This window comes from Xiphias gladius, chromosome 24 (genome assembly GCF_016859285.1).
Source record: "Xiphias gladius isolate SHS-SW01 ecotype Sanya breed wild chromosome 24, ASM1685928v1, whole genome shotgun sequence".
Lineage (NCBI taxonomy): Eukaryota > Metazoa > Chordata > Actinopteri > Istiophoriformes > Xiphiidae > Xiphias > Xiphias gladius.
In genome coordinates, this window is record NC_053423.1 from 7,562,916 (window position 1) to 7,589,331 (window position 26,416).

The window sequence follows — 26,416 nt, forward strand, 5'->3', positions numbered from 1 at the left end:
CAGGAAATGAGATGCATACATACAAAACACAAGAGGATGCATTACGTAGCTAGTCAATATGCAGACACAGTTTGCTAATCTGTCTCCATTAAAGTTTATGCAGTATTTAGTTTATTCCCACAGGGACTTATAGTTTTGCTGTGAAATTCATTATAAAATCACTGTTTTATAGGATCTACTTACATAAATAACGATTAGATGAACTTGGACTTGAGAACTGATTACAAGGAAATATCCATAAGCTTACACACTGGTTTAAGCACCTTTCTCTTTTGTAGTAAATTAAATGAAAAAAAAATGTGCGATGGGCCCTTGGTAGTCTAGGATTCCCTTTCTTTTCACTTTTTATAAGTATATATTTTGGTCGTTTTTACAACAAAATAAGGGCTCATTTCAATATTATTCACAAGGTATAAGTTTCCCTCTTTCCGTGTTTTCCTGTCACCTTCAGTGTAGATTAAAAAAAAATATGGGGGATGTCCTCGAGCCACACTTTTAATCAGTCGGCTACATACAACACAACTCTGTTGTCCACCGTCCTGGAAATGTGTCTGTCCACATCCGTGACTTAAGACCACAGCTTCCAAATCAGGCAAATATTCCGGGGCCCTCTGGTTACAGAGGTTGTCCAGTAACTTCAGTGGCCATCAGTTAGCCTCCGCCAGTCCTCCAGCTGGAGGGCTGGGGTTCAGCAAACCCTCTCTTCTGCATGAACATCAATCATAATTAACTTTATGTGCTGTGTATCCTGTGGGAACAGTAAATTTAATATAATAAATGACTCCGGGGTTTTTGATTTCATTCCCTTTCCTTTAGATTCCTTTGACCTTCCCGTTCTAACGTTGAAACACTTAGTTTAATTTTTTACCTGGGTGGGAAAGTGTGCGCACACCTTGTCACTCATTTGTGACTGACGCTCGTGAGCTTAGCTCGCACATGACCACGCCCCCTCGCTGTCGGGCACGAGCGTTCGGCAATCACCTCTCAGCCTCTCTCCTCCCTACGGGCGGAAGTGGGTCCATTTTCTCCCCCCTCAGTCGGATAAGAGCGGCTCGAGGAGCTGCAGCCCGAGCAACACGCGCCCGCGAGAGCGCACGCCTCATGTTTATGTTAAGGTTAATTCACTCGAGAGGAAACAGCGGCAAAAGCAGCCGAGCGAGGGGACGTGGTTAAGGTCCATACGGTCGCGGGACCGAGTTTTTCCCGGTTTTAGGGCGCCCTTTTTCCGCGGCGCCGGAGGAAAAACCCTGCGCATTCCTCCACGCAGAGAGCCCGAGAGGGAGACCAGCCTACGGACCGGCTGGGGAAGGAGAGCTGGAAGCGGCCCTCTTCACAAGGTGGACCGGTGAATTCGCCCACGGAGGCTTGTCACGGACGTGTGCGGTCCGATGTTTGGGGTCTCTCTCTGTGTTCGGCTTTGATGCTCGAGCGACCCCAGGCACGCTACGCGGTCGTTGCTTTGATGAATAATTTACGCTCTCTCGGTCCGAGGCTCGCGCTGCGACTACCAAGCGACCGTTGGCTGCGCCCGACGCCGCCTGAAAGGGCCCCGATGGTGGACTAGAGAGAAACACCCGACACGACCACGACCACGACACGGGCCTAAATTTGAGTGCAGACAAATAAAAACCCAATTTAAAGAAGGGATTAGAAACACTTTGGTGATCCTCTGGGTGCTGCGGAGCCCCATAGTCATGTTGCCGAGTCGGTGGGGGAGGAGAGACGGATCCCCCAGTACTTCGACGCCGATCCAGTGTCACTCCAGTTTCGGGGTTATTTTATGAGCCTCAGCGAAGCACCGTCGGTCACTTTGTCTCCGCAGAAGCGTCAGCATCGTGCATTGTCATCTTGTTCGTTTTATTTGAGAGAATGAGGCCGATGCTTCCCCCTAAAACGCCTTACACGCCCGAATTGATCTTGACACCGCAAGTATTTTTTTCTTTTTGTTACCTCAGAAACAGTCGTTGAAGAACTGGCTACCTCCCTCGTTTTGCATCAGGTCAGAGAAAAATCTGTACGTCGCTTAGCACCGTTTCCACTTTTGAGCTGACTTTAATACCTCATGAATCTACCTCAATTAGCACATTATTTTCTACACAACGCAACGGGCCGATGTGTCACCAGATGAATACCTCAACCTCACTGCTGCCCGTGTTATAAACTGAGCCCGTGTTTCGGTAACGCTGCAGATGGCTTCATTTCCAGACTCGGACCTGCAGACGTGCCCGCTCTGCAAGGAGCTGTGCGGCTCCTCTGCTCCTATCTCCTCCAGCTCTTCTACCTCCTCATCTTCCTCACATACCTCGTCCTCCTCCAGCCAGACCACCAGGAGACTCCATGTCCTGCCCTGCCTCCACGCCTTCTGCAGGCAGTGCCTAGAGGGCCAGCGTAGTCCCGGGGACCCGCTGAAGCTGCGTTGCCCCACCTGCGACCAGAAGGTGTCCATCTCTGAGGCCGGGGTGGACTCCCTGCCTTCCTCCAACTTCCTCTTCAGCAACCTGCTAGACGTGGTGGTGAGCTCTGAGGAGCAGATCCAGAACAAGAACGGACACCACCACCGGGGAGGCTTAGGAGGAGGCTCCTCCGGCTTCCATCACCCCCATGGAGGCCTGCTGCATCCGCACCACCTGGGAGAGCCTCAGTGCAGCTCCTGCGATGAGGAGAACCCAGCCACCTCCCACTGCCTTGACTGCCAGGAATATCTGTGCGACAACTGCGTGCGGGCACACCAGCGGGTGCGGCTGACCAAGGACCACTTCATCGAGTGCCTGGGAGAGAACCTCCACCTGGGCCGGGTCAATGCCAACAGCAACCCGGGCCAACCAGGGGTGTCGGTGTCCCTCGCCCAGTCCCTACAGAACAACTTCGCCCTGCTGTCACTGTTCCAGGACCGCATGAGCTTCTGCCAACACCATGACACTGAAGTGAGTAGAGCATAAACATAAAACTTAAACCACTGCCCCTAGAAAGACAGAAGCAGCGTTGTATATTTTCATTCACATAAATAACAGATTTTAGAAATGAATTTGAAATATATGCATGTTCACAAACAAATCCTTCATCAATTTTCACAAATTTTAGGGTGTCTCCTCATCTAATCCTACTCTACTGCTCCGGTAGTGTCGGTAATGTGATAACATTCGATTTAATGTGCACACTTAAAAACATTCACACGCTCTCCTAAAGTGTAATAGCATTATGTGTGTAGTATATAACCATACTGAGGGCCATATGGCCTTAGGTTCAAAGGGAGCTGAGTGGCTCTTCACCTAGTTCCCTGGAGACGAACAGGCACGTGTGCTGAGCTGGATTTACACACACACCGACCCTATGTGCACACACACTTATAGGCATAGACACATGCAGTCTGGTTAATCTGTACCACACCATCCATTCAGGGCAGAGAGAGGCCCCTGTAGTAACAGCACACATGTGTCTTTGACCGTTAGAAGTCCAATCCATGGACATATTATGGAGATCTAGCTTTTCTCTGATAATGGGAAAGACAAGTTGGAACTGGGGCCTAAAGTTCTTTTTTTTTCTTTTTTCTTTTTTAGACCATGTAATCTGGGCAATGTAAACTACAAAGGCCTGTAGAACAGGAAACCAGCCTTTTTCTTGGTGTAGTAATATGGTCAGGAAGAATAACAAATAGAACGAGTAGGGGGTCTCGAAATGTCACTGTTGTACAACTTCTGGTTTCTGTTGAGGAGCTGAGGGAAGTTCGCTCTGCAAATGGAGAGTACACTTATTGGCCACAAGCGCGTGAATAAAATAAATTTTGTTCAAGTAGTTCATCGAAAAAAGCCTGATAAAATGAGGCCTGTAAGTGCGGTCAGTACGGTCAGCAAATGTTGAGTCCAGAGATCACACAGTATATTTACATGCACTGTATTAAATTCAGTTACTCAACTTTTTCACATAACAAATCATCAGACTTGGGTTACACATCAATCTTTAAAGTTACAGTAGAATGTGTGCACCTTATCACCTGTTCACATGTACACAGTCACTGGAAAAACGCTGGAGATGTGGCAGGATGCCATTTATTGTTAACTGAACCTCTAAAAGCATGCTGAAACCCAGTGACATTTGGAAGTTGAGAAAGCTTCGACTTTATGAAAATGTCCTCTGTTGAACAAACTGGGGATAACCTATTGCGGTCATTTTGATTCCCTTGTGAAACAGAATCTAGTGGTTATTTGTAGTCCACTCAACTACATTTTTTTTGTTTTTTCAAATTTCAAACAAAACGGTGGAAAAGCTGATCATCCCAGTCACCAGCTTCCCAATTCCCTATGATGTGAGTGAAATAAGTTGCCAGAACTGGGACAGGAAGAAAAAGCAATGCATGGAAACACATTGCTCAGGAAATAAACTACTTTGTCTTGCAACAAATGACTGAACAGAACTGTCCAGTGGGATTTTTGTATGTAACTTAAAGGTGCCCTATGGAGTTTTCTTGTAAACTAACAAAAGTTATGTTTACATTTAGTGTTTCTTACCACAATGCATTCTGGGTATCCTTGAGGCCTAACAAACGTGTTGAAGGCATTTCCTTCAAAGCCAATTTATTTCTTGCGTTTGCAGGTGCACTTCTTGCTACGTTACTCGCACCATCAGTCAGGTTGTGTGAAACAAGCAGCAGGAATATATATCTACCCAAAACAGGAACTTTCTGCTAGAACATTGCTGCATAACACCACTAGTGGTCAAAAGCTCCACAGGGTACCTTAAGTGATCAACTCAAAAGACGATCACAAGCTTGAAAATTGTGAGAGGCAAGAGTGAGCGTGCTACTTTGAATCTGTATGTGTGAACGAGATGTTAGTCAAGTGAACTTAAATGTTGATTCTGTACATGTGCCATGGAGTATATGGAGTGAACCAGAAGCAAAGAGTTGGTTTAAGAGGAAGCAGGATGGCTTGTAGGGGTGGGAGAAAATACTTTCTTTGGCAGCAGTGAACCAGTTTTCATTTAACAGCACACATAGAGCTTGTGTTGAAGTATTCTGTAAAGTTGTGAGTTCAAACAACATGCACCAATGAAGGTCTTTATTTTATTTTATTTTTTTGAAGTGTTACTAATTAACAGGCTATTCTTTTTATATGCCGACTATCAGTCAGATGTTTATTGGTAAGTTGGGTTCACAGTTATTAAGTGTAGGTTAATGTGCTGAACTGAAGAATGCAGCGATATCAAATGACAAATTTTGTCGTCAGTATAAAAACATTAATTAAGCGCCCAGTCCCCTACCCCCACAGCCCCCGTCCACTGCCAGTAAATAGGTGGGTTCAGTTCCAGTAAGGGTTTCATTTCCCAGTAATGCCTCACCCACTGTGCTTCAGCCCTGCGGGATGGAATGACACAAGAGTAGGCTAGTCTTTCTTTACTTATGAGCACTGAGCAAGCAGAGTCATTGTCCGTCACCCAACTCCACATCCATCATATGTTAAAATTCCTCATATAGCCAGTCAGTCTGTTGGAAAGAATAGTTTTGACCTGTTGGCATTTTTTAAGATTTTCATATTTGGTAATTACGTGTCATGGGGAAATCCTCTTGATCCGTTTTACTTTTTTTTGGTTAATCCTCAATTTGGTTGTCCAGTGCAAATTTACTTAATACTCGAGTTGCCATTTCTTTCTTTGTGTTGGAGTCTTTCTTGGACCTTGTTTATTTAGTAACATGTCATTTCCTCAAGTTTGAGTGCAGCCTGAGTGTTTACACTGCCGTTGTTTTAGCCTCAAAGTCCACATTGTCTTAAACAGTTGCGTTAGCTGCAAAAGATGTTACTATTTTGAATGCTATTGTCCAGCAAAGCTTGAAAAGAGATTTTTGTCATCTAGTTGTATGTGTTGTGGGAGCTGGTTACTAGAGAGGAAAACAGAGACCTTTGCTGCAAGAAGTGGTTTATTGCACGAAGCCTTTGCTGTGTATTCAAGTGCAACTTTTAACAGAAGACACAAGGCGCTGCATCCGCTTTTGTCTGGGCGGTTTTTTTGACGTCGGCTTGGTTTGTCATGGCCCTCATACATTTTTAAAGGGACTGTGTAGTGGGAGTTAGGGAGTAAAATTTTTTTCCCCAGGAGATCGGTAGTGACAGTGCTTACTGTTTACTAGCGATGTCATGATACCAGAAATCTGGTAGTCGGTACCAATACCATTGAAATTCCATTATTCTAGATACCGAATTCGATACCACACACCCTTCCATTTAGTCAGTGTGCAAGCAGAAGTATAAATTGACTAAATTGTGACAGACCGCTGGTGTGAAAATATTCATTTTAAAAGCCCGTGTTATATTTTGACAGACTGAACGGTAATGACGATAGCCTACTAACATTATGAGCTCCCAGCTCACATTATGAGCTATAGCTACGTTAGCCCAAACAAGGTAACATTAGCCTGCGTGAACGTTTTGTGTGGAGCACTGCTACAATAGATGCCAGTTTTCGCACTTTGCAAACAATAACGGAAACATTTCAGGATATGAACATTTTGAGGACATGGTGTTAATATAAAGTTAACAACTGAAATGCACTCACCTTGAATTCACCTTGACAGATCTGGTTGCCTGTTTTTTGAGGTGCTTAGAGAAGTTTGAGGTGTTTCCTCCTTTTGTTCGAAATGCTTTGTGATGCTATTTGCATCCTGGCTTTTGGTTGTCTATAACTTGTCCCTGATGATCCGCATCCAACGCAGTGACTCCTGGAGTGTTTTTGTTTTGTTTTTTTTATATACAAGTCACAGCGGACCTCTTGCTGTGCCCGCACTTGCTGTCACCAATTCCACGTGGTGGTGGTGTTGTTGTTGTTACTGTGGCTGCCTTCCTCTTCCTCCTTCCCTTTGCATTTGACGTCACACTGGAACACTTGTAGGGTTATTATGCTTCTCTCATCAGTCCTTGAAGAGTCACATCTCCAGTGCCTCTGACATCTACAATACCTTTGGTAATTATGGTAAGTACCGTCATGTTTTCAGAATTTTGGCATCTACTTGATACCGAACTACCGGTTCTTGTGACATCCCTACTGCTTACTACTTAAACACCTATACAACAGAAATATTTTGTTTGTTATGTTATTGTGGACTTGTGGACTTCAGTCTATTGTGCCCAAAAAGACATACTAAAATAAAAAACAAATTCAGTGAAGGGTCAATTAAAAGACTAATCACTTAGCTCTTGGATCTTTCGGCCCACAAACATGAGTCTGAGGTAATAGTCACGTTTTGGCAGAGAGGTGCAATGAGAAGACATTTAGCACAGGTGAAAGTAACAACAGTAACAATAGGTGCATTCCTTTTAGGTGGTCCAGTTTCAGGGCCCTACTTCTCTGGATGTTTATTATATGGTGGAACCATCATTGATGTTTGTAGCTACACCTGTGCTCCATCTGTTAAAATATCTGCTGTGAAAAAGGCATTTTTATGACTAACTATAAGTCTAGCCTAACAGTGTAAGATGACATCTTAATGATATCTGATTGATGGCCTGACACTGTTGATCGCTCCGCACTTTAGCATCTGGTAATGGTGACAAATTACTGGTAAGTAATGTCTGACAGTCTTAAAGCTAATGATATCTGAGTGATGACTCCTAAATGATGCTCTACATTGTAGCAGCCTGAACAAACGTTAGCTTCATAGACTGACACTGTAAGCTGCTTTACAACTCTGAATCTTGGAGTTCCCACTTCAACTTTTAACATTTAAATGATACTATATGCGTATTATCCACAAGTTTCATGGACTACACTGTTACATATAGTCAGTATTTTAAGTAATATCAGTTTAGTATATATTGCCAAAATCATAAATTTGCTTCAAAGGGCATGTGGGACACTTTCTATACTTAGAGTCTTAATGTTAATAAGGAAAAAATACCCAAACATCTGCTTTAGGAAGGGAACGGAGGAAAGATTCCTCTTCCAGGAGAGAGAGACATTCAAAAGATGTTGTATATACAGAGAAGCAAAAAGTACAAATTAAATATGGATAATAAAATTACAATATGGACAAGTGAGGAAAATAAAATGCAGATATATATATGAAGAACATACCCAGCTGCTAACTGCCTGTCTGGGAATGTATGACAGAACTCGGGTATATTGTTTCAAAAAAGTAAAGGGCCACCACTCTTTCGGTCTTTCTGAAATGCGCATGGATGCTGTCCACTAGCTTTCAGTTGAAATTTCAAAATGATAGAGTGAGATGTTTATTTCTCTACATCTTTAGTCGAGCCTGAACACTACAGACTTGTTTGCAGAGGGCACACCAATGTACAGTATTAATGTTAATTGGCTGCAGCTGATGAAATTTGTAGATGACAGTTGTCATTTCAGTTGGTGACACTGACAGTTGCCAGGATGCTTGTAATGGATATTAATGCATACAAACGACATGATTAAGTTTTTCAAATTAATAGTGTTTTAGCAAATCTGATAAGATTCTAGTATTGGAAGAAGGGGGACAGGATACTTTGACAAAGATGCTCGTGTAAAATCCCTTTCTTCATGTTTAACTTCAACTGTAGCGGAGAGAGAGGTACTTTTTATGTTTTGTTTTTATGAAGACCATGCACTGAATATCACATTTATTTTCTTTGGCTTGAGTTTTCTCCCAGTTCGGTGCACACAGATACATCATGCGATTTTGGAGTTAACCCATTGTTAATTCAATTAAAGATTATTTGGGAACAGGAAGTATCAGGAATTGTAGAACCTCATTGATTCCCAAATGATGGAAATGATGACAAAAAGATTGCCTGTGAAACAAAAGGTTTCAGTTGGAAGATAAGACTCCTTGGGCAGCAAAGAGAGTTGGCTGCACACTGATAAGAATATGTAGTATTGGCTATGTGCACTCATGAGTGAATATGTTGGCCTATTTAAACAGCATAAATGTCAGTTGTTATTCATCTGAAGCACCGGCAGTCAGAGGATTCCACGCTGCGTCCGAAGTGGAAATGGAAAATTGGATTACATCAAAGGAGTGCCCTCTGCTTGCTGTGATGTCCCTGTCCAACATACAAATACATATGCAGCTCCATCTGAGAAACAGCTAATGATATGATAATCCTACAAAATGTCACTCTGTGGTTTAGATTAAATTGTTGTCACCATGGCTACATGTCTGGCTGTGCACGTGCATGGCTTCCCAGTAACACACACACACACACACACAATGTAGTCTTTATATAGTTCGGGGGGGTTAGTAGAGCAGACTAAGAGCAGACAGAAAGGGGTTGCTGGGCAATGAGCGCCTAAAATGCATCGTGCTATTAGAAAGAGGTGAAGTTGAACTAATCAGTTTGACAGCCTACCAATACTCTCGCTTCTCCTCAAGGAGCAGTTTTGTGTAGCATTTAAGAAAGGAAGACAGTGAGATGTTCAGTTGCAGCGGGAGGTCTGGGAAGTATACTGTAGTTTATCACACATTTCCACAATTCTACTTTTCTTTGTAAAGTTTTACTGCTCTGTTTTCTAATTCTGTAGAGGAAGACTATCATTAAAACACATGCTGGGTTGGCTTTGTGATCATCAGTTTTACTCCCCCTCTCTGGAGCTCGCTAGCAGAGAATGTTGGTAAGGAAACCTAACCCAACACTGACGCTGATACAAGGCCAGAGGAATTCCTGTAACTTGAGTTTATACCTCCTGGGTTCTCTGTTCCCCTTCTCTCTCTCTCTCTCTCGCTCTCGCTCTCTCACACACACACTGGGTATTTCCTCTGCCGACTCCTGCCTTTCTCATCAGCACTCTCTGGCTGCTGTGTGTCAGAGACAATGGACATTGTAGATGCAGAAAGTCTCACCATGATTTAGCAGCTGTTGCTGTTGAGGGGCAAGTGATTACATTTCATCAGTCCTGGAAGTATCTGTGTGAGTGTGTGGCAGCAACGTTTTCCTTTCCAAGTGTATCTCCCATCTGTAGGTAGTTATCCTCTGAAGAGAATTTTAGTGTTTTTGTGTGTGTGTGTGTGTGTGTGTGTGTGTGTGTGTGTGTGTGTGTGTGTGTGTGTGTGTGTGTGTGTGTTTCCACACAGCCAGCAGAGTTGGATTATATGAAGTTGAACTTCCAGGGTTTTAATGCGCAGCATGTGCCCAGTAATTAGAGAGCATTCCCTGTTTCCTGTGTGCTGTGAATGTGTTTCATGTAGGCTAAGGGGGAGAGTGTCTGTGTGTGTGTGTCCTAGCTTTGATGTCCATTTGAGGACTTTGGGCCATATAAATTTAATGGATAGAAAGGAAGGCATTTATCACATTCTCTTTGACAACAGGATTTAAAACCCATTCAAAAGCTGGAACCTACCACTTCCTACTCAGTGGTTGGGCACAAATGGGGTTTTAATTGGCCATTATTTGACCTCACTCAATGAGATTGTGCTGTTAACACATTTATCGTTAAAGCCCTCAGCCTTATTTGGGGGACACTGCACAGCTTCCAGCCATGATTTGTCCACCCTAAGTAGTTTTGTAATATTAGGCCAAGACTATGCAAATAAACAGTTGGCACAGCTGCTGCAGTTTGGGCGTGTTTTGCTCCCAAGCATCAGACCACTAAAAGAACCATATCAGTGTGTTTGCAAGTTTTGGCTGTACATTTTTATTGACCATTTTCTAATGTCTGCTGTACAGTTTTATTTTTTACGATGTATTTTTCTGTTGTCGGCAGCCAGGGGTTTATGTTAATTTCCGTACGGTATGAAAATCGAATAGGTTGGTTGATTTATATAATACATTACACTAAAACTGTATTTTGACAGACAACCTCTAACTCATTTTGAATGGAAAAGCCGCGTTGACAGTAGAGTAGATACCTTAAACCAAAAAATACAGTGTCGTCCATCTATAGGTTGAACCTGGCTCAGTTTTTGCCGCAGTGCAATACGCTGTCATATTCTGAGGAAGGTTCTGTACAGGCCAATCAAATATGTGCATGTACAACACACTTGTAGTAAATTACCGTGTGCCGTAAACATCATAATTCTGCTGTTTTCTTCATGATTGTCGGGATGGAGGATGAAGTGATTGCCGCCGTAGTTTTCCCGAGTTGTAAAATCTTGAGTATTATAAAGCTTCAAACTCATGGATCTGTTATGCAAAATGTATCATGTCCTATACCATGTTTCATTTTCTCACTGGTACCTGCAACAATATGCATCCACCAATGTCAATTTTGGTGTGAACACCCAGTAAAAATCAATTCTGAATTAAATTTTGTCAATGATACACTATTTTTGCATAGCAGTTCAACATCAGATTGATCAAAAAATCTACAATGGATTACTTCCATAATGATGATTAGTTAAATTGTTCTGTAAATATTGTGTCATTGTTGTGGCTGTTTCTGTCTGAGTGTTTGGGAATATTTTTATAATTTGTGCCTTGGTTTTCTTTATATTATGGGTAGTGCTACATCTGACAAGCATTTGGAATTGTCGTTGTTTTGGTTTGCTTGTGTAACCAGGCCATTTCCTGTAAAGGTCATGCACTTTAGGCTGCCCAGTTGGCATGCCAGCCATGCACGTGTGTATGTGTGCAACAAACGGGCGATGAATATACGAGGGCTTTGGCACAGAGCAGTGTACAAGTGATCGGTCTCGTAAATTTAGCATGTTAATGTAATGTTAATCTTTTTGGACCAAACTAGACGTAAGGTTATGTTTTCTTGACATACACTGTAAGAGCAATCAAGACAACGAGGACTTAATATGGGAGTTTGGTGAAATGGGAGAAAAAGGAGCAGTGTTGTTATGGATTGAGGGTCATTAAGCATGTGGGTTGTTTATCAATGTTACAGTAACTAAGAATAGCTGGTTTGTGACTGTACAGAGAGATGCACATTTGTTACATCTAAGCTGCTCCACATTTCATTCACACAGCCTCGCCTTGTTTACTCGAAGCTGTGACTCATTTTCCTGTTTCTCCCTTTTCTCTTCTTCACCATCCCATTGAGGTTGAACTCCTTTTATTTCTCTTCCACTCTTCCACTTCTTTTGCTCCCCCTTTTTTTTTTTTTTTCTTTTTAATCGCTCATGTGTTAAGCACACGACAGTCAGTCACATGCTCACAGGCTCACTGGGTAAGGAGGCCAGCTGACTGTGGTTTGTTTTCCTTCTCCGCTGTGGGGCCGTCCAATCAGATTGCCGGTTCACGGCCACCGCCCCCCCCTTGTAGTATCTGGCAGTTTCAAAACATCGGCAGGCGTGTTCGTGTGCATGTTGTGTCTGTGGCAACAAGCCAACATGGATTGCCAAGAGAGGGCGGGGCAGTGGCGGAGGAGGAAGGAAAATAGTAGTGAGAGCAGAAAGAGAGTGATGGAGGGAAGAGAGAAGGAAGGAAAAAATTATGTGAAGGAGATACGGAAGGTGTTTCGAAATGATGAGAGTAGGTTTCTGCGAGTTCCATAAAAGGAGCTTTGTCTGGCAGATGGTATTCCTGGGATTGTTGGGAATGTTGGGATTGGGTATTCCACAGATTATCCAGCCTTGACATACCAGACTGGCTTAGAGCTGGTGCTGTCTGTTCGGCGTTTCATAAATGGGGTACCTTTGCTAATCTTCTTCTCTATTCCTAGTTCTCAACCATAACTATGGCAGATGCAGAATGTTGAAGTGACTTTCCTCATTAACACTAAATTCAGAGAGCATAGTTTCCCATTCCTCCTGATACATACAAGCCTTTTGACACATGCTTCTGCCTGATGTGTTTGAATGGAGTGGGTTGGAGTTCTGCGATCTTCATCAACTCTCTAATACTCGGCAAGTCTTACCTGACATGGCTTTTACTTGTAATGTATCGGCTTGTCAGAATTTTGTGATGCAGCTCTCACAGGATGTCTTGTAAAGGGTTCAAAAGTAGGTGTAAATTTGACTGATATACTGAAAGAATCAGTATCTACTGATTTCAAAATTGCTGCTGTCATTATTGTGTTTTAAGTATTTATTTAAAAAAAAAAATAGTTGGACAGTAATAAGAGAGCCCAACTTTCTGGTTTATTATGAATGTAATTGAAAATGTTTATTGCTGAACACTTAATTTTGTTTGCAGAGTCATCATCTAGAGGCAATCTTATTCTTTGATATTAGTTATTAAGGTTGTATAGCATGAAATTCTCTCCTGAACTGGCATAATTCAGGGTGGGGTTATGAATGAGTCTACTGCTAAATGGCCAGGAGTTGCACGGGAGTTTCCAGGTGAAATTGTGTATAATTGTGTAAGGATGAAGTGGGGCGTTGTAAAAGTGAATTCAATCCTACTCTGGATAGATAAATGTTTAAACAAACAGAAAACAAATGTTTTATATCATAAAAAGGTAAATGGTTTGTAAGTATAGTAAATTTGATTTACAGTTTTATTTTATCAACAGGAACGGCCTTTCTTAAATCTGTTTGGTTCAGGCTGCCAAACGCACAGACATCTGACATCATCCTCCAGGAATGTCCCTTCAGTGTGTGTTTGTCTGTGTCCATACCTTTCTGACCTTTCTTGTTTCTGTCTGTTGACAGGTAGCAAGAAGGCCTGAGGCCTGAGAATGTTAAAAAACAGCCTAATGTGCACACACTTAATCCCCGTAGTTAAAAGAAAAAAACACAATTTAGAAAAGGTATATATTTATTATATTTTTTGGTAAATTACATTTTGAACTTTTGAAAACACAATTTTCTTTAGAAATTAAGGTTTTAAAAATACATTTTAAAGAAATTTACTGAAACACTATTGTTTCTGTAGTTTCTGTACAGGAATTTGTTTTTTGAGTGTTTTTCTGGGTTAAACTTAATTTCTTGAATTCAGTATCTTGACAAATCAAATTCCACTAACTCAGGCCTCTGCACACTGCTACTCTAAAAATAAAACCCCAGAGTCACAGTCTGATCTCGCCTTTAATAAATAAGTGCACATCTTTCCAACTTACTTTAGAATTGGACACTAACAGTATTTACTTTCTAAAGTGGTGTATTTAATTTCACTTCCTTGTGCATATTAAATTATAATTAATGTGAAATTAATTATAAGTTGTTCTACTGCTATTTGCTGATTATGAAGATAAACTGACATTATCTGCTGTAAGCACATGAGAGAGTTGTTGTAATTTCAGTCAGATTAATCAGGATCTTGTGAGTGCCTGATAGAAGGTGGGTATAAAGTGCCGAACACAAGAATGGGAGGAAATGGGTTCTCAAGTGGAAAAAAAAGTTTGAAAAATGCTTTTGCATGTGGATAGAAAGTAGCAGCTTTAGTTGGTCTGGTGTGATTTCAAAATAACTCTTTTTCCCCTGAAGCTCTGTTTTCAATTACATTTTCATTTTACTTCCTAAACAAAAATGCCATTCATTTCCAGTCTTAGATCGAGTTTCAAGTCATGCAAGCCGTGGATTTGAAAGCCATTGCAAAACATACTCTGTATTACATGTAAAATATGTTTTTCTTGCCCGTGACAGACAAGATATAGACTAAGATGGAAACTGTTGAGAAATGACATTTGGACATGACCATTGCAGATGTCCGAGTGTCTCGCTATTAGGGAAACAGGGGTTTAGTTCTTTTAAAGAACATGCTTTCTCCGTTCCCAGAGCAGCCCTGGCTTTTCTGGCACCACAGTGTGACATTACATGGCCCTTGTCCCTTCCCCCCATCTGACTGCGCATGCAGGCAGTGAATGCTGCACAGAGTGATTTTACTGGCTAGTTGAGCCCGTGCCCTCTCCCCCAGTTCCCAGTACCTACCAGAGGAGGGTGGGACCTACTGCAGCCTGCTGCTGTGTGAACACAAAGCAATTATGCATTTACTCTATAGTTGTTTCCCTCAGTATTTAAGTATTTTAATCTTGTCAAGTTTGAGTGTGTAATATTAATTATAAATACAATTATCAGATTAAAATGTGAATTTGAATCAACATGTTACTATTAGAAATCACTTAATTTTTTGTGCAGTTTTCTGTTCTTTCTGGGGCTTTTGTGTGTCTTCTGCTTATCACACATGAAATGATTGTACTCAAAGGTACTTTCCATTATTCAGTTACCATTTTACCTTTGTAAGCAAAGTCTAATTACTCAAATTATAGGAAATACTAATCATGACTACTACTTTGGCTTTTTGGTGCACTGGCAGTGTTTATTATTGATTATTTTGTTGATTATTTTTAGGATACATTGGTTTTATGTTTAATCCATAAAATGGACAAAGAATTGTGAAAATTTCCAATTTTCCAATAGTGACATCTTCTTATGGAGATATCCCTTCGGTTTATGACAAGCGATTTTTATTTTATTTTATTTATTTTATTTATTTATTTATTTATTTATTTATTTATTTTTAAGACAAACAAACATCCTACATTGGTGGGTGTGTCTAAGTATAAATTCATAATGGGGGAGCGTAATGGGCAGAGAAAGAGAATGAGAAACATCCGGTGCACTAATGAAATACAATAACTCACTTCCCCCGATGTAGCTGAGCCCTGCTGCTCAGAGCTTTATAGCTGGTGATGGGATGTTGGTTCCAGCTTGTCTCCATCCGCAAAAAGGCACAGTATTTCACTTTGTTTGTCTGTGTCTTGATTTTGTTGTGCATTTTGCACCTACGGCATTACATGCATCTGCTTGTATATTTTGTCAGTGTGTGCTACATATTAATGTGCAATAAATAAATTCTGTGGGTGAGTCACCTCTGCCTGTAGGCCTCCCCTCCAGGGTGTTCTCTGTGGAATTTACAACTTTGTTATAGCGTGACACCACACCTATTTCACATCTTTTTAAGTTGTTTTTCACATTTCTGCATCACATGCACACTGGAAGTGTCTGGTGTGTTCTTGCATGTGTGTATGTGTATCCGTCGTGTCCAGTGCATGTCATGGCTGTGAAATGCCTGGTCTCTTGTAGTAGCACATGTGTAACAGAGTAGCAGTATTCCTGGATTGCTAAGGACTTGTTTTTTGTGTGATGCATTTATGTTTTTTTTGTTCTTAGGTTGACTAAATGTTTGTAATAAATTACTTAAAGCTTGTGCATGATGGGTTTGAAAGAGAGAAACTGACTAAGACGGAGACAGGCAGAGAGGGAACAGGATCCTTCCATCAAAACCTCTGGGAAGAGCCAGTGTCTTGTGTTAGTCAATAATATTGACTAGATTTCCAAGAGGAAAGAGGCTGTTGTGTTATGTAATCTACAACCTTGTGTGTATGAGTGAGTGTGTTTCATCTCAAGGACTGTTGAGCTGTTGGTGACACATAAGCTGCCGAAAGCATTAAAGATATTTGAAGTCTTGCAGCTATTTGTCATAGGATCTAGTTCCATGAAAAAGGACTCCAGTGTTTTCAATAACAGGCTTCTGGTCATTCTGTTGTGTTTTCATTTAGCCATGTTTCCACGTGCACAGATGGTGAGTCAAAACATGAGATCACACAATCATAAGATATTATGGATTTCTAAATGGTTCATATAAAATCTCATGGATAATATAGATGGTCAAATGAATTGAAATTCTATTTAATGTTTTGTATATCATATGTATGTATGGTTTTCATGTAATTTTATTGTGTTGGGTGCAATTGTGATAATTTAGTATGTTGTCAGGATCTCAGGTATAGTAGTTGTTTGTTAGGGTAACAACATGGATCCAAATGAACAGTGGGTAAGTGCTTGTAGCTTCATACATTGTTTTTTATCTTTTTCCCTTATGTTTTCATGTTTGCAACAAGAAAGTGAAGTACACCAACACAACTTGACGAAAGCATTGAGTAGTTTGTTGCATAGATCATATAATTCACTTATTGTAAAACAATTACAACAAATATAGTCAATATTCTTGTATTTTACAACATTTTGGTCATTTTGAAGGCATAAATGGTAATGATTTCAAGTTAACACCAGTCAAAAGAAAATCAATAAATCAGTAAAACCATGTTCATACACTCATGAATACATACATACATAGGCATGCATGCACACATACATACATGCATACATGATTTCACGTACAGACACCTCCCACACACAACTGAAAGGTTTTTGCAAAAAAAAAATTCCCATGTACTTAAGAGTTCGTCTCTGTAGTGAAAAACATTTCATACACAAAATTTGGGATGCACCTTTAGGAGGTAATGCACTGGGGAAATGATGGGAAAATTCCACCAGGCAAATTATATTAGTAGTTTTTAAATTGAAGAAATGGTGATAAAGAACCAGGCATATTTTTGTTTTTGAGAAAAGTCTGAAGCATGGTGCCTGTTGTGTACGTGCTGCCGTGCTGTCTGTCATGTTTAAGATTCCCTCTCCTTTGTATCGGGTCTTCTTTGCTTCCCATGTCTGGATGAAATTTCTCCTTCTCTGCCTTTGGAGCTTAGTTGTCTCACTGTTGATACGACTGCCTTGTGGGTCATTGATGCACACCAGTTACTGTTTTTTATTTTTATAGTATATTATAATTTCACATTTATGTTCAGTTTCACTGTTTTTGACGAAGCAAATGAAAGTGAAATCCGAACTCATTTGATCTGGTGGGAGATTTTGCACTGAGGGAGATGGATGAGGAGATTTTTAATTAACGTTCAAAAAAAGTAGCTGCCAATAGGGGCAAAAACAATCCACTGAATGGTCGACTGTTGTCTGAATTGGTTGCTCAGGGCAACTGTTACTTTCAAGCTCTGACTAAATTAGCAAATTATATTTTGTGGCAGGTTGTTTGCAATAAAACAGATTAGCATTTTCCATTAACATTAGCTGAGGCTCCTCTCCTGCTAGGTCTACAAACTTGACAGGTAAGCTAGTCAGCATTTTCATGTCAGGAGCTGCTTTCCTATCCCTGTTAAAATTAATAGTGATATAAACCACCTGTCATGTAATTGTCAATACTGGAGCAGCTTCATTTGATGATCTAAACGCTGCTGATCCCAGTCTTGCAAATATTATGGGTCAGGCCTTACCGGAATCCATCCTGTCCTTGTACCATCAATCTGCCTGTCCCTCACCCCCATCTGCCTCAGCCCTGTGTCCATCATAGGCTATCTCCACCTACCTCCTCCACTCCAGCCCAGCTGCATTCCTCGCTTTTGTGCGCCCCATCCCCTTGGAATTTAGGGGATGTCGATGGGGGTGGGATAGGACAAGAGGAGAGAGAAGAGCAGGTCATTGAGTGACAGAGCTGTGCAGAGACTGTAGGAGAGAACAGGGCCCAGCAGAAGGAGAAACAACAAGAAAAAGACAACAAGAAAAGGATCTAAGAGCAGCTTAAGGAGGAAATCAGATAAAGGGGGAGGTGTGTGTGTGTCTCTCATTAGATTATGCAGCGCCCCTGGGGAACAGCTGTTATTGATGGATTGATTGCAGGCCACTCCCCATTCACTCAGTGCGCCTGCTATTGGAGGCCATTGATCTGGTGTCTCTGGGATATGATGGCCAGTGCATATTTAATTAGCCTCCAATCAGCATTCGTACAAGGGGTTTAAAGCAAAGCTTAGGTTTTGTCAAATAATGCTAAATGACATTTACTCTGCTTATCCCAGGGGATAAGCAGAGTAAACCTGTGCTGCTTTTTACGTCATCTGTCTTGGATATACCCTGTATCATGGCAACAAAGGAGTACACTTAATCTAAGAAAAGAAGCAGATCGTAAATTTCAAGGTAAAGCAGAAATCTTTCAAGTAGAAATCTCAACAAGCACGAGACTATTGCCAACTTAGTTATAGTAAAAAATGGTTTGAAAAATGTGAAATAGGCCCTTTACGGCCTTCATCTTCAGATGGTCAAAGATAGTCCAGAATGGGTATTGATCTGGTTGTGGTGGCCTTTAGTCACTCTTGGCTTTTTTTTTTTTTTTTTTTTTGGCCCTGTGTTTTGGAAGAGAGAAGCTCTCTGGGGTGTTGAGGCCTGTATGAGCCTCCCTGGTAAATCATGCATATGGATGACTTGTTCATCATTCATGGTCTGTTCTCATTAATTAGCATTGGGGGGGGGTCATTTAACTTTGTGATTAATGTATTCACCCTGCCAATTTCATTTGACAACCTTTTGGTGACTCGCAACAGTAAAAAAAAAACAATAGCTTTCGTAGGGCTGGTATATCCTGTCCATCAAGTCATAGGAATTTACAGGTCATTATTAATTGCTGTTTTGGGGTCAGTTTGGTAGATTTTAGGTACAGTATGGAATTTTAAAGACTTCTTTTCTTTAACTCATAAGAGTGGCTTCTGAGCTATCCATGCTATTAGAATTGAGGCCTTCAAAATAAGTAAACTAAAAGAAAAAGGCGTTATGTCGTTTAATTATGCATAAACAAACAACATTTTTATAATGCATTTGACTAATAAAACCCCAATATTTAGCTGCAAAATGTTTGAGTTTCTCCAGTTTCAGTCTGAGAGGTAAAGAAAACACGATTAGTCAGTTTTAGATGCATCAGACATCTCAATGTATAAAGTTTCTCAATTTGTATGGCTCTGAGTCATATATGAAGTCCAATGGGATTTGTGGTCTGCACCCACGTTTTTTGTTTGTTGTATTGTCATGACAGCAGGTGCAGTTTCAGTTTGCATTATATATGAACACAAAACTAACTTATCCATCTCTGTCTCTGTTTTCACAGGTGTTCCTGTTCTTCTGTGAAACATGCTCGGTGCCTATCTGCAGAGAGTGCAGTGTGGGCCGTCATATGGGCCACACCTTTGTTTACCTGCAAGACGCCGTGCAGGACTGCAGGGCCATCACCATCCAGCTGCTTGCAGACGCACAGCAGGGACGACAGGCTGTGCAGGTGAGACAGGAACTGAACAGACACATTCACAATGGGGAAAAAGTAAAATGTCCCTCAGTCATTTATTTTAGTTTTTTTTTTGTTTTTTTTGTTTGTTCTACCCCTTAAGTCTGGGGCCAAGACCATATCACCCTTTGTAAAATAACACCCAGTATTGTTATTTGATTAGTATTAGTGTTGTACAATGGGGAAAAATCAGAATAAAATGAATTTAAGAGGACAAGGGAAAAAGGCCAGATGTTCTTTATAATTGTCTTGCGTCACATAGGACTCAGATAGGTCAAACTGATTTAAGTCAAAGCTAAACAAAGCAAGGAGCTCTCCTGCACAATTCTTTAAGGTCTGACCTAAAGAAAATCCTTATGAAGGTCAAACCAAACAAATCCACATTCATCCATCTCCTGCAAAGACCAAGGAGAAGCTAAAGAGAGCAGCTGTGTCTCTCCATCATCCCTCAGCACAAAGTGACCGGCTACTAGAGATGATCAGCTTGAATATGTTTGAGAGTGACCAGTCCAAGGCTGCTGGGAAGCCTGGGGTTAGAGGTGTCCAGCTGGCCCTGAAAGGGGGTGGGTCACATGGGGTGAGGTCTGGCGGGGGCAGACATGAAGGTCAAAGGGGAGGAGGATTGGAGAGGAGGATGGGGGAGGGTAGATGAGGCGTTTAAAGGATTTAAGAGAAAGGAAAATTCCCCTCCTCTTTCAAAGATGTGGAACACTTTGCCCTCCCCTTATTCACTCATTCACTCACCCATTCACTCACTCACACAGTTAATTTGTATTGTCATTTATTAAGAAAGAAATGTCAAACAGTGGCTTCTTAAATGTAAGGATTTCCTCCTCTTCTCTTTTACATCACTGTCAGGACTGTCACTTTTTATTCAAAATGTGAACTATGGTATGAGCAGGGAAAATAAATTAATAATGAGCTGTTTAGATTGAGACTTCTAAGTGTATAGGGTCAACAGGCTCTGCTGTATACTCCACCAAGGGATGTTCATGAAATGCATATTGCCCTATCAAAGTAGGCTAAAGTTGTTCTTTTTGCGAAAGAAAAATTGAGTAAACTAGTGAGCTTTGCTGCATGAATAATCCCACCAAATTGTCTGAGAAGTAATGTGAGGAAGCATTTTAGATTCAACACCAGAGATGGAAAAATGGTTGGTAAAAGTGTTGGTTGACTTTGTCAATTGCAACTGCCTTACAGTAATGTTAACATGTCAGTGGAGGCAGTGTGAATGAATGGAACAAAGTGAATTCCTCAGTGTAGAGTGTAGTTATGATTAGGCTATGTGAGCTGCATTCAAAATAATACGACAGCCCAAATCTTCATACAATTTGAGAACATCACCTTAGGCCCTGGGAAAATGTAAATGGTTTCACCATTTTATAAAATTTTATATACCACTCGGTAAAAAAAAATATTAACAAATAACATTAAAATACTCTTCAGCTGCAGCCTTCCTTTTAAAAAATATAAATGTATAGAGGAATAAGGAAAGGTTTACACACATACTAGTGTTGTCTGCTTTGCCTGGAAGGTAAGGCAGTGTTATGACCTTGGACTGAAACATGAATCACTAGGCGATCCACTGAGGTCATATGACACGCTGGCATGTACTATCTCCTCAGCAGAGCTTGTGCCTTCCCTATCCCATTCTCTGGTTGACCGTTGTGTGACTGGGCACCACTTTGTATCTTAATGGACGGGTACTTATGTCACTTAGAGTGTTCTTCAAATTCCAAGTTATCACAACATGGATCTGCTGTTTAAATGCATACACCTGATCTTCTTAACCAATAGGAGTCATATCAAAAACCCCACATTTTATTTCATGAAAAGCACCTGGATACATTCAGCTGAGTCATAAGAAACACCGCCTACCATCTGGCAGTACCTTGTGGTGTTTGGTTTACGTTTGTCCGTTTTTGTCCCAGGTCACCACCGTAGTAAGTGCTGACGCCAGATAATATGTAAACACGCGCACACACACACGCACCACACATACTCATGTCCCCTGAGGTAGGAAATTTCCGCCCGCTCCACACCCATTATCTTCCCTGACTTCTGACCCTGGACTTGTGACCTCCTGGTTGGCCAGAGCGCTTTCTCTCTGCGGTTTGATTGGTCAGTTTGACCCTTCTTTGTGTTCCAAGCTCTGCTCTTCTTTGACTGTTGAGAGAGAGACAGAAACAGGGAAGATGGCAACACTGAGATGGAGATAGAGATCATTGGGCCAAGATGCAGAGGACAGAAGATAAAATGTGAGAAGCATGAAAGAGATTCTGAGCTGGAGTGAGGGAAAGAGGAGCAAAAGCAGAAGAGAAAGATTGAAGGAAAAAATAAATTTAATCAAATCACAATTAGACAAGAAAAAAATGTGTTTTATAAGAATACACAGAAACAACTGGAGAAAGGTGGTGGATTTTACATTCAACATTGCCTCCTTCCTCACTCTGTTTTGCTAAGTTTGGCACCGATTCCTTGAGGATTCCCTCCCTGCTGTTGCCTCTCTGGGGGCCTGATTTAGTTGACCCTTGAGCTGCTAACCTCAAATGGCCAGGCAAAAGAAAAAAGGACCCTGCTGCCAGGCTTTGTTCTTGCCGTGATGTAGTGGGGGTGGGCTGTATGTGACTTAAGACAGGGGTTGCAGATCACGCCCCGTAGAGGTTTAGGTGACCTTTGATCCCTGTGGTCGATATCACAAAGGAAGCCTTATCCCACCTCCCCTTCGTCCCTGTGAGGTCCGGTTCACCCTGTGACCTCCTAGAAAACGCCAGAGGAAAAGCCAGATAAAACACAGGGGGGAGAAGGAAGGGAGACAAAGAGAAAAATGTGCATTTAGCCTAAATTGGTGGTTGTAAAAACGAAAACCTTCTAAAGTGGTATTTTCAATTTAAGCCATACAGTTGCTTTTCAGTTCCTGTATTTACAAAGGTAATGTAAAGAGATTCTGCTTCAGCACATACATAGTCCTAACTGTACATACAAGACCAAAGGTAACAGAACATTTTTGATTGGTGTCAAAACAATATTTTTTCAGTACTTTACTGGGAATATGAACATTTTAACCCTTTTTCTCTTAACTAAACAAAACATTCCAAACACAGTGTTAAATAAAGAACCTTGCTGTATAGGATGTAGTCTAAAGTTTGATTAGTTTACTGTATAAGTAGTGTATAAAATGTGTATTTATGCAGAACCCTAGGAATCTAACCAAGCTTGCAATGCTTAATTTCAACTTTTTACACTTTTCAATACTGAATTCTGTACTGAACCTTTTCAGTCAAAACTAAAAAAAAGTATTAAGGTGTGATACTGCCCTATGCGAAAGAGAACTTTTTAAAATGTAGTGCTCTCATGCTTATAAATCTTATGATGCACATTTGGAATAGGAGAGTGAGTAAGGGTTCATTCTAGCAGGAAGCTGCATCATCTTGTGCAGTGTGAAGTGACTTCCTATTCTTGACCCATGTTTCCTTTTCCCTGGTAAAGGAGACGTCAAATGTGAGAAAGGAATAGATCACAAAAACTGAGCAGGTGTTTGTGCATTCACTTGCCAGGAGGATGTCACATATTGTGTCCTGTCTTTTTAATGTTTCCTGATCCTCTGCATCCTGTTTCTGGATGTCATCTGTATCCCATCTGAGTAATGAAGAGGCCAGGCAGTGGTGTTTTGGAGCATTTAGATAATATTGCCCGGTCTTCTGTTCCACTGCAGAATGACAGATCATCATGTATCTTTGCTCATCCCCACATCTGCCGTCTCTTTCTGTGTCACTGTTTCATTATTGCCAGTGGTCATTTTTTTTTTCAATCCCAGCTATTTCTGTCTTGCTTCAACTGGTTTTGTGTCATACCAGTAAGGTCATATCATTGTGTTTTGTTTCCCCAGCTAAGCATGGAGAAGGTCCAGGCAATGGCAGAGCAAGTGGAGATCAAGGCTAAGGTGGTGCAGACTGAAGTGAAGGCCCTTGTTCTGAGACACAAGAAAGCGCTGGAGGAGAGGGAGTGTGAACTACTGTGGAAGGTGAGCTGCTACCTTCATGTTCATCAGAGTCCAGTCACTGTCTACACTGGGAAGAGTTTGTTTTACAAGCCATTTTCATTTTTTTGTTCTGTTCTGGCTACTGGCTTTCAGGTCTGTTTGGCACAATTGGCCAATAACTAACAGACTACGTTTTCTCTACTTTCACCCAGGTGCTAACGAACTACTCTGTTGACGAGAATACTGTTGTTGTGGCACCCTCATTCCAGGCGTGTTATGACTATTCCAATGAAAGTGTGTTTGTTAAATGCTTTACTGCCTGTAACAGCAACATTAAAGGAGCAAATAAATAACAAGGTCGCTTTATTTGAAAGGCTTCTGGATATGAGGCGGTCCCTACATTAGGTGAAAAATAACTTATATTCACTTTTAAAAATTTTTTTACTCAGTTTTATGTGATATTAAAAAAAAAAAAATCTAAAAAATGGATACAAAAAACCATATTTCATCATCCATACCCAAGCTCAGCCACCTACATCCTAAGCTCACTTTTGAGTAGCCTGCAACAGAAAATATTTATCAGTAATTTTAAATGTACTGTATTATGAGAGATGGTAGACTGTGACATTTGAGCTTATAGTGCATTGTCAGGATTGGTTAATTAAACTTAGTAAAAGTAAACAAAACCAAGGAGCCAGCTTTTAAGCTGACAGTTGCGCCTGCAGCCTGCACTTCAGAAACCCTCTGTAGGGGCCTCTCAGGTTTAAGGTTACCCTGAGAAGGAGATGGTTTTTGGGTGAAAGAAGGATTCCTTATCCCTGAGGCCCCTCACCCTTGGTTAAACCATGCTTCCAAATCCCTAACCCTTAGGTTATAAATGAATAACGACATAAAATGTCATTTAAGAAGGAGGCGGTATTACACTCTCGCCATTATACCAGTCAACTCTCTAACATAAACACATACGCATAGCAACACAAAATCCACATCATATGATCTATTGCTGAAACCAGATAGTAAAATGTGTGTATGTGCATTTGTACATTTATGTACATGTGCAAGTTTGTTGCTTTGGTCCTGGAAGGACATAACCATTCATTTAACCCTACACCCACCAGTCTACCACACCCTTATTTCTCCCATTTCCCTCAAGGCTGGTTCAGTGACATTGTAAAAACTGACATGTGTCTTACTTCCTCAGATCTTAGAGCTCCTCTGTGTGTATGTGTGTGTGCGCAGGTCAAAATGTTACAAAGAAGGTTTTCACTGAGCCATGTTCCCTCTCTAATCCTTTTTACATCACTTCAGGACTCTCTCTTTATCCCTGACCTGATAAAGTCATTATAGGCAACCATAACACACCCACACACAGAGTTTCTCTGTCCTTCCTTTCTTTTCTATCTTGCAGCCTGACCCACTGGCTAACTATTACACATTTCATGAATTTAGATGCTTTGCTCTAGTACACAAGTTTGTAACTGTGCGGTGAGCTGTAAGCAAGTTTTTCAATCAGTTTTTTCAGTCTGTGATTTCTATCGGCCAGTATGCTTACTATACTTGATGAATGATGTTGAGGTTTTCAGGGAATACCAGGGGGTGAAGATTAGTGCTTGTGACATTCGATTAATCCTTCTAAAAAAAAACACACACAAGTTTGAACCATTCGAATATCTGTGTTTGCGTGTCTCTAAGAGTTGTAAACCAATACAATGAGACACAAAACTACTTGGGTGCATATTTTGGAGGCGTGCCCTCAGGTTGCTAGAGCTGGAATGTCAGGCTAACTGTATATTACTTAGCTTGCATACAACTTTATCTCAGGATTCCACAATTTAGCCGTCTTCTGACCAAAATCCAAAGTATTTCCAAACAGGGCTTTTAAGATTACTCAGATAGCAAATCACTCTCTGCAGACGAGTCTGGTTGTGACCTCTCTGCCATCGTTACCACACAGTTGGTGTTGAATTATTTGCTCGTTTCAACTTGACCTGCTTTTCATTTTCAGCCAGTCACAGCGGACCGTGCAAGAACATGTGAAGCAGACAGCCATGGTAGCGCTAATTCCCCCCCCCCCCCCACCACAGTCGAATATTAAATTTCACAATCAAAATTTCCATCTCTTTTTAACAATCCGATTTTATAATAGAATTTTGAATATTCGTGGATAGCGTTAGTGCGGATGAAAGCTACGTGTGAAGTAGGGAGGTGCCGTTGATTCGATATGATTGTCATTTGGTCCTTATAGAGCTGGTAGGAGGCTGTATTGCTGTTTAACTACTGTTTCTGTTATTTGAGCTATTTTATGTGGTGGAGGTGTGCATTGCTGATTTAAAAAAAAAAAAAAAAACACCGACGCAATTACAAAATTAATTGTCAACAATTGATTAGTCGTTTTAAGGCATTTATCAAGAAATAAAGCAAAACATTAGTGGCTCCATCCTCTGAAACTTCTTTGTGGTTTTTCTCTACTTTTCATTATTGTAAATGGAATATTCTTGGGTTTTGGACTGTTGCTTGGATGAAACAATTATTTTGTGGATGACCGCCAGTCAGTTGGACTAGGAATTGTCACTTATTTTTAGACTTGTAATAAAAAATAAAGGATCAGATTAATAGGTAATGACTTAACAATTAACCACACTCTCTAACCTTCAACTTGGCAGCAATCAAATAGACA

General features: G+C 41.0%; 1 protein-coding gene across 2 annotated transcripts in view; it reads left to right on the forward strand.

The window, feature by feature from the left end:
* Positions 1-986: 986 nt before the first annotated feature.
* trim71 (tripartite motif containing 71, E3 ubiquitin protein ligase) overlaps positions 987-26,416 on the forward strand; it is a 57,650-nt gene continuing 32,220 nt past the window's right edge. For both annotated transcript variants that reach the window (XR_005706661.1, XM_040121322.1), the window contains exons 1-3: positions 987-2,924; positions 19,584-19,751; positions 23,647-23,781. Coding sequence is in view for 1 of the 2 variants with exons in the window: in XM_040121322.1 (XP_039977256.1) it covers positions 2,190-2,924; positions 19,584-19,751; positions 23,647-23,781 (1,038 nt within the window). In the remaining variant the exon portion in view is untranslated. The remainder of the gene's footprint in view (positions 2,925-19,583; positions 19,752-23,646; positions 23,782-26,416) is intronic.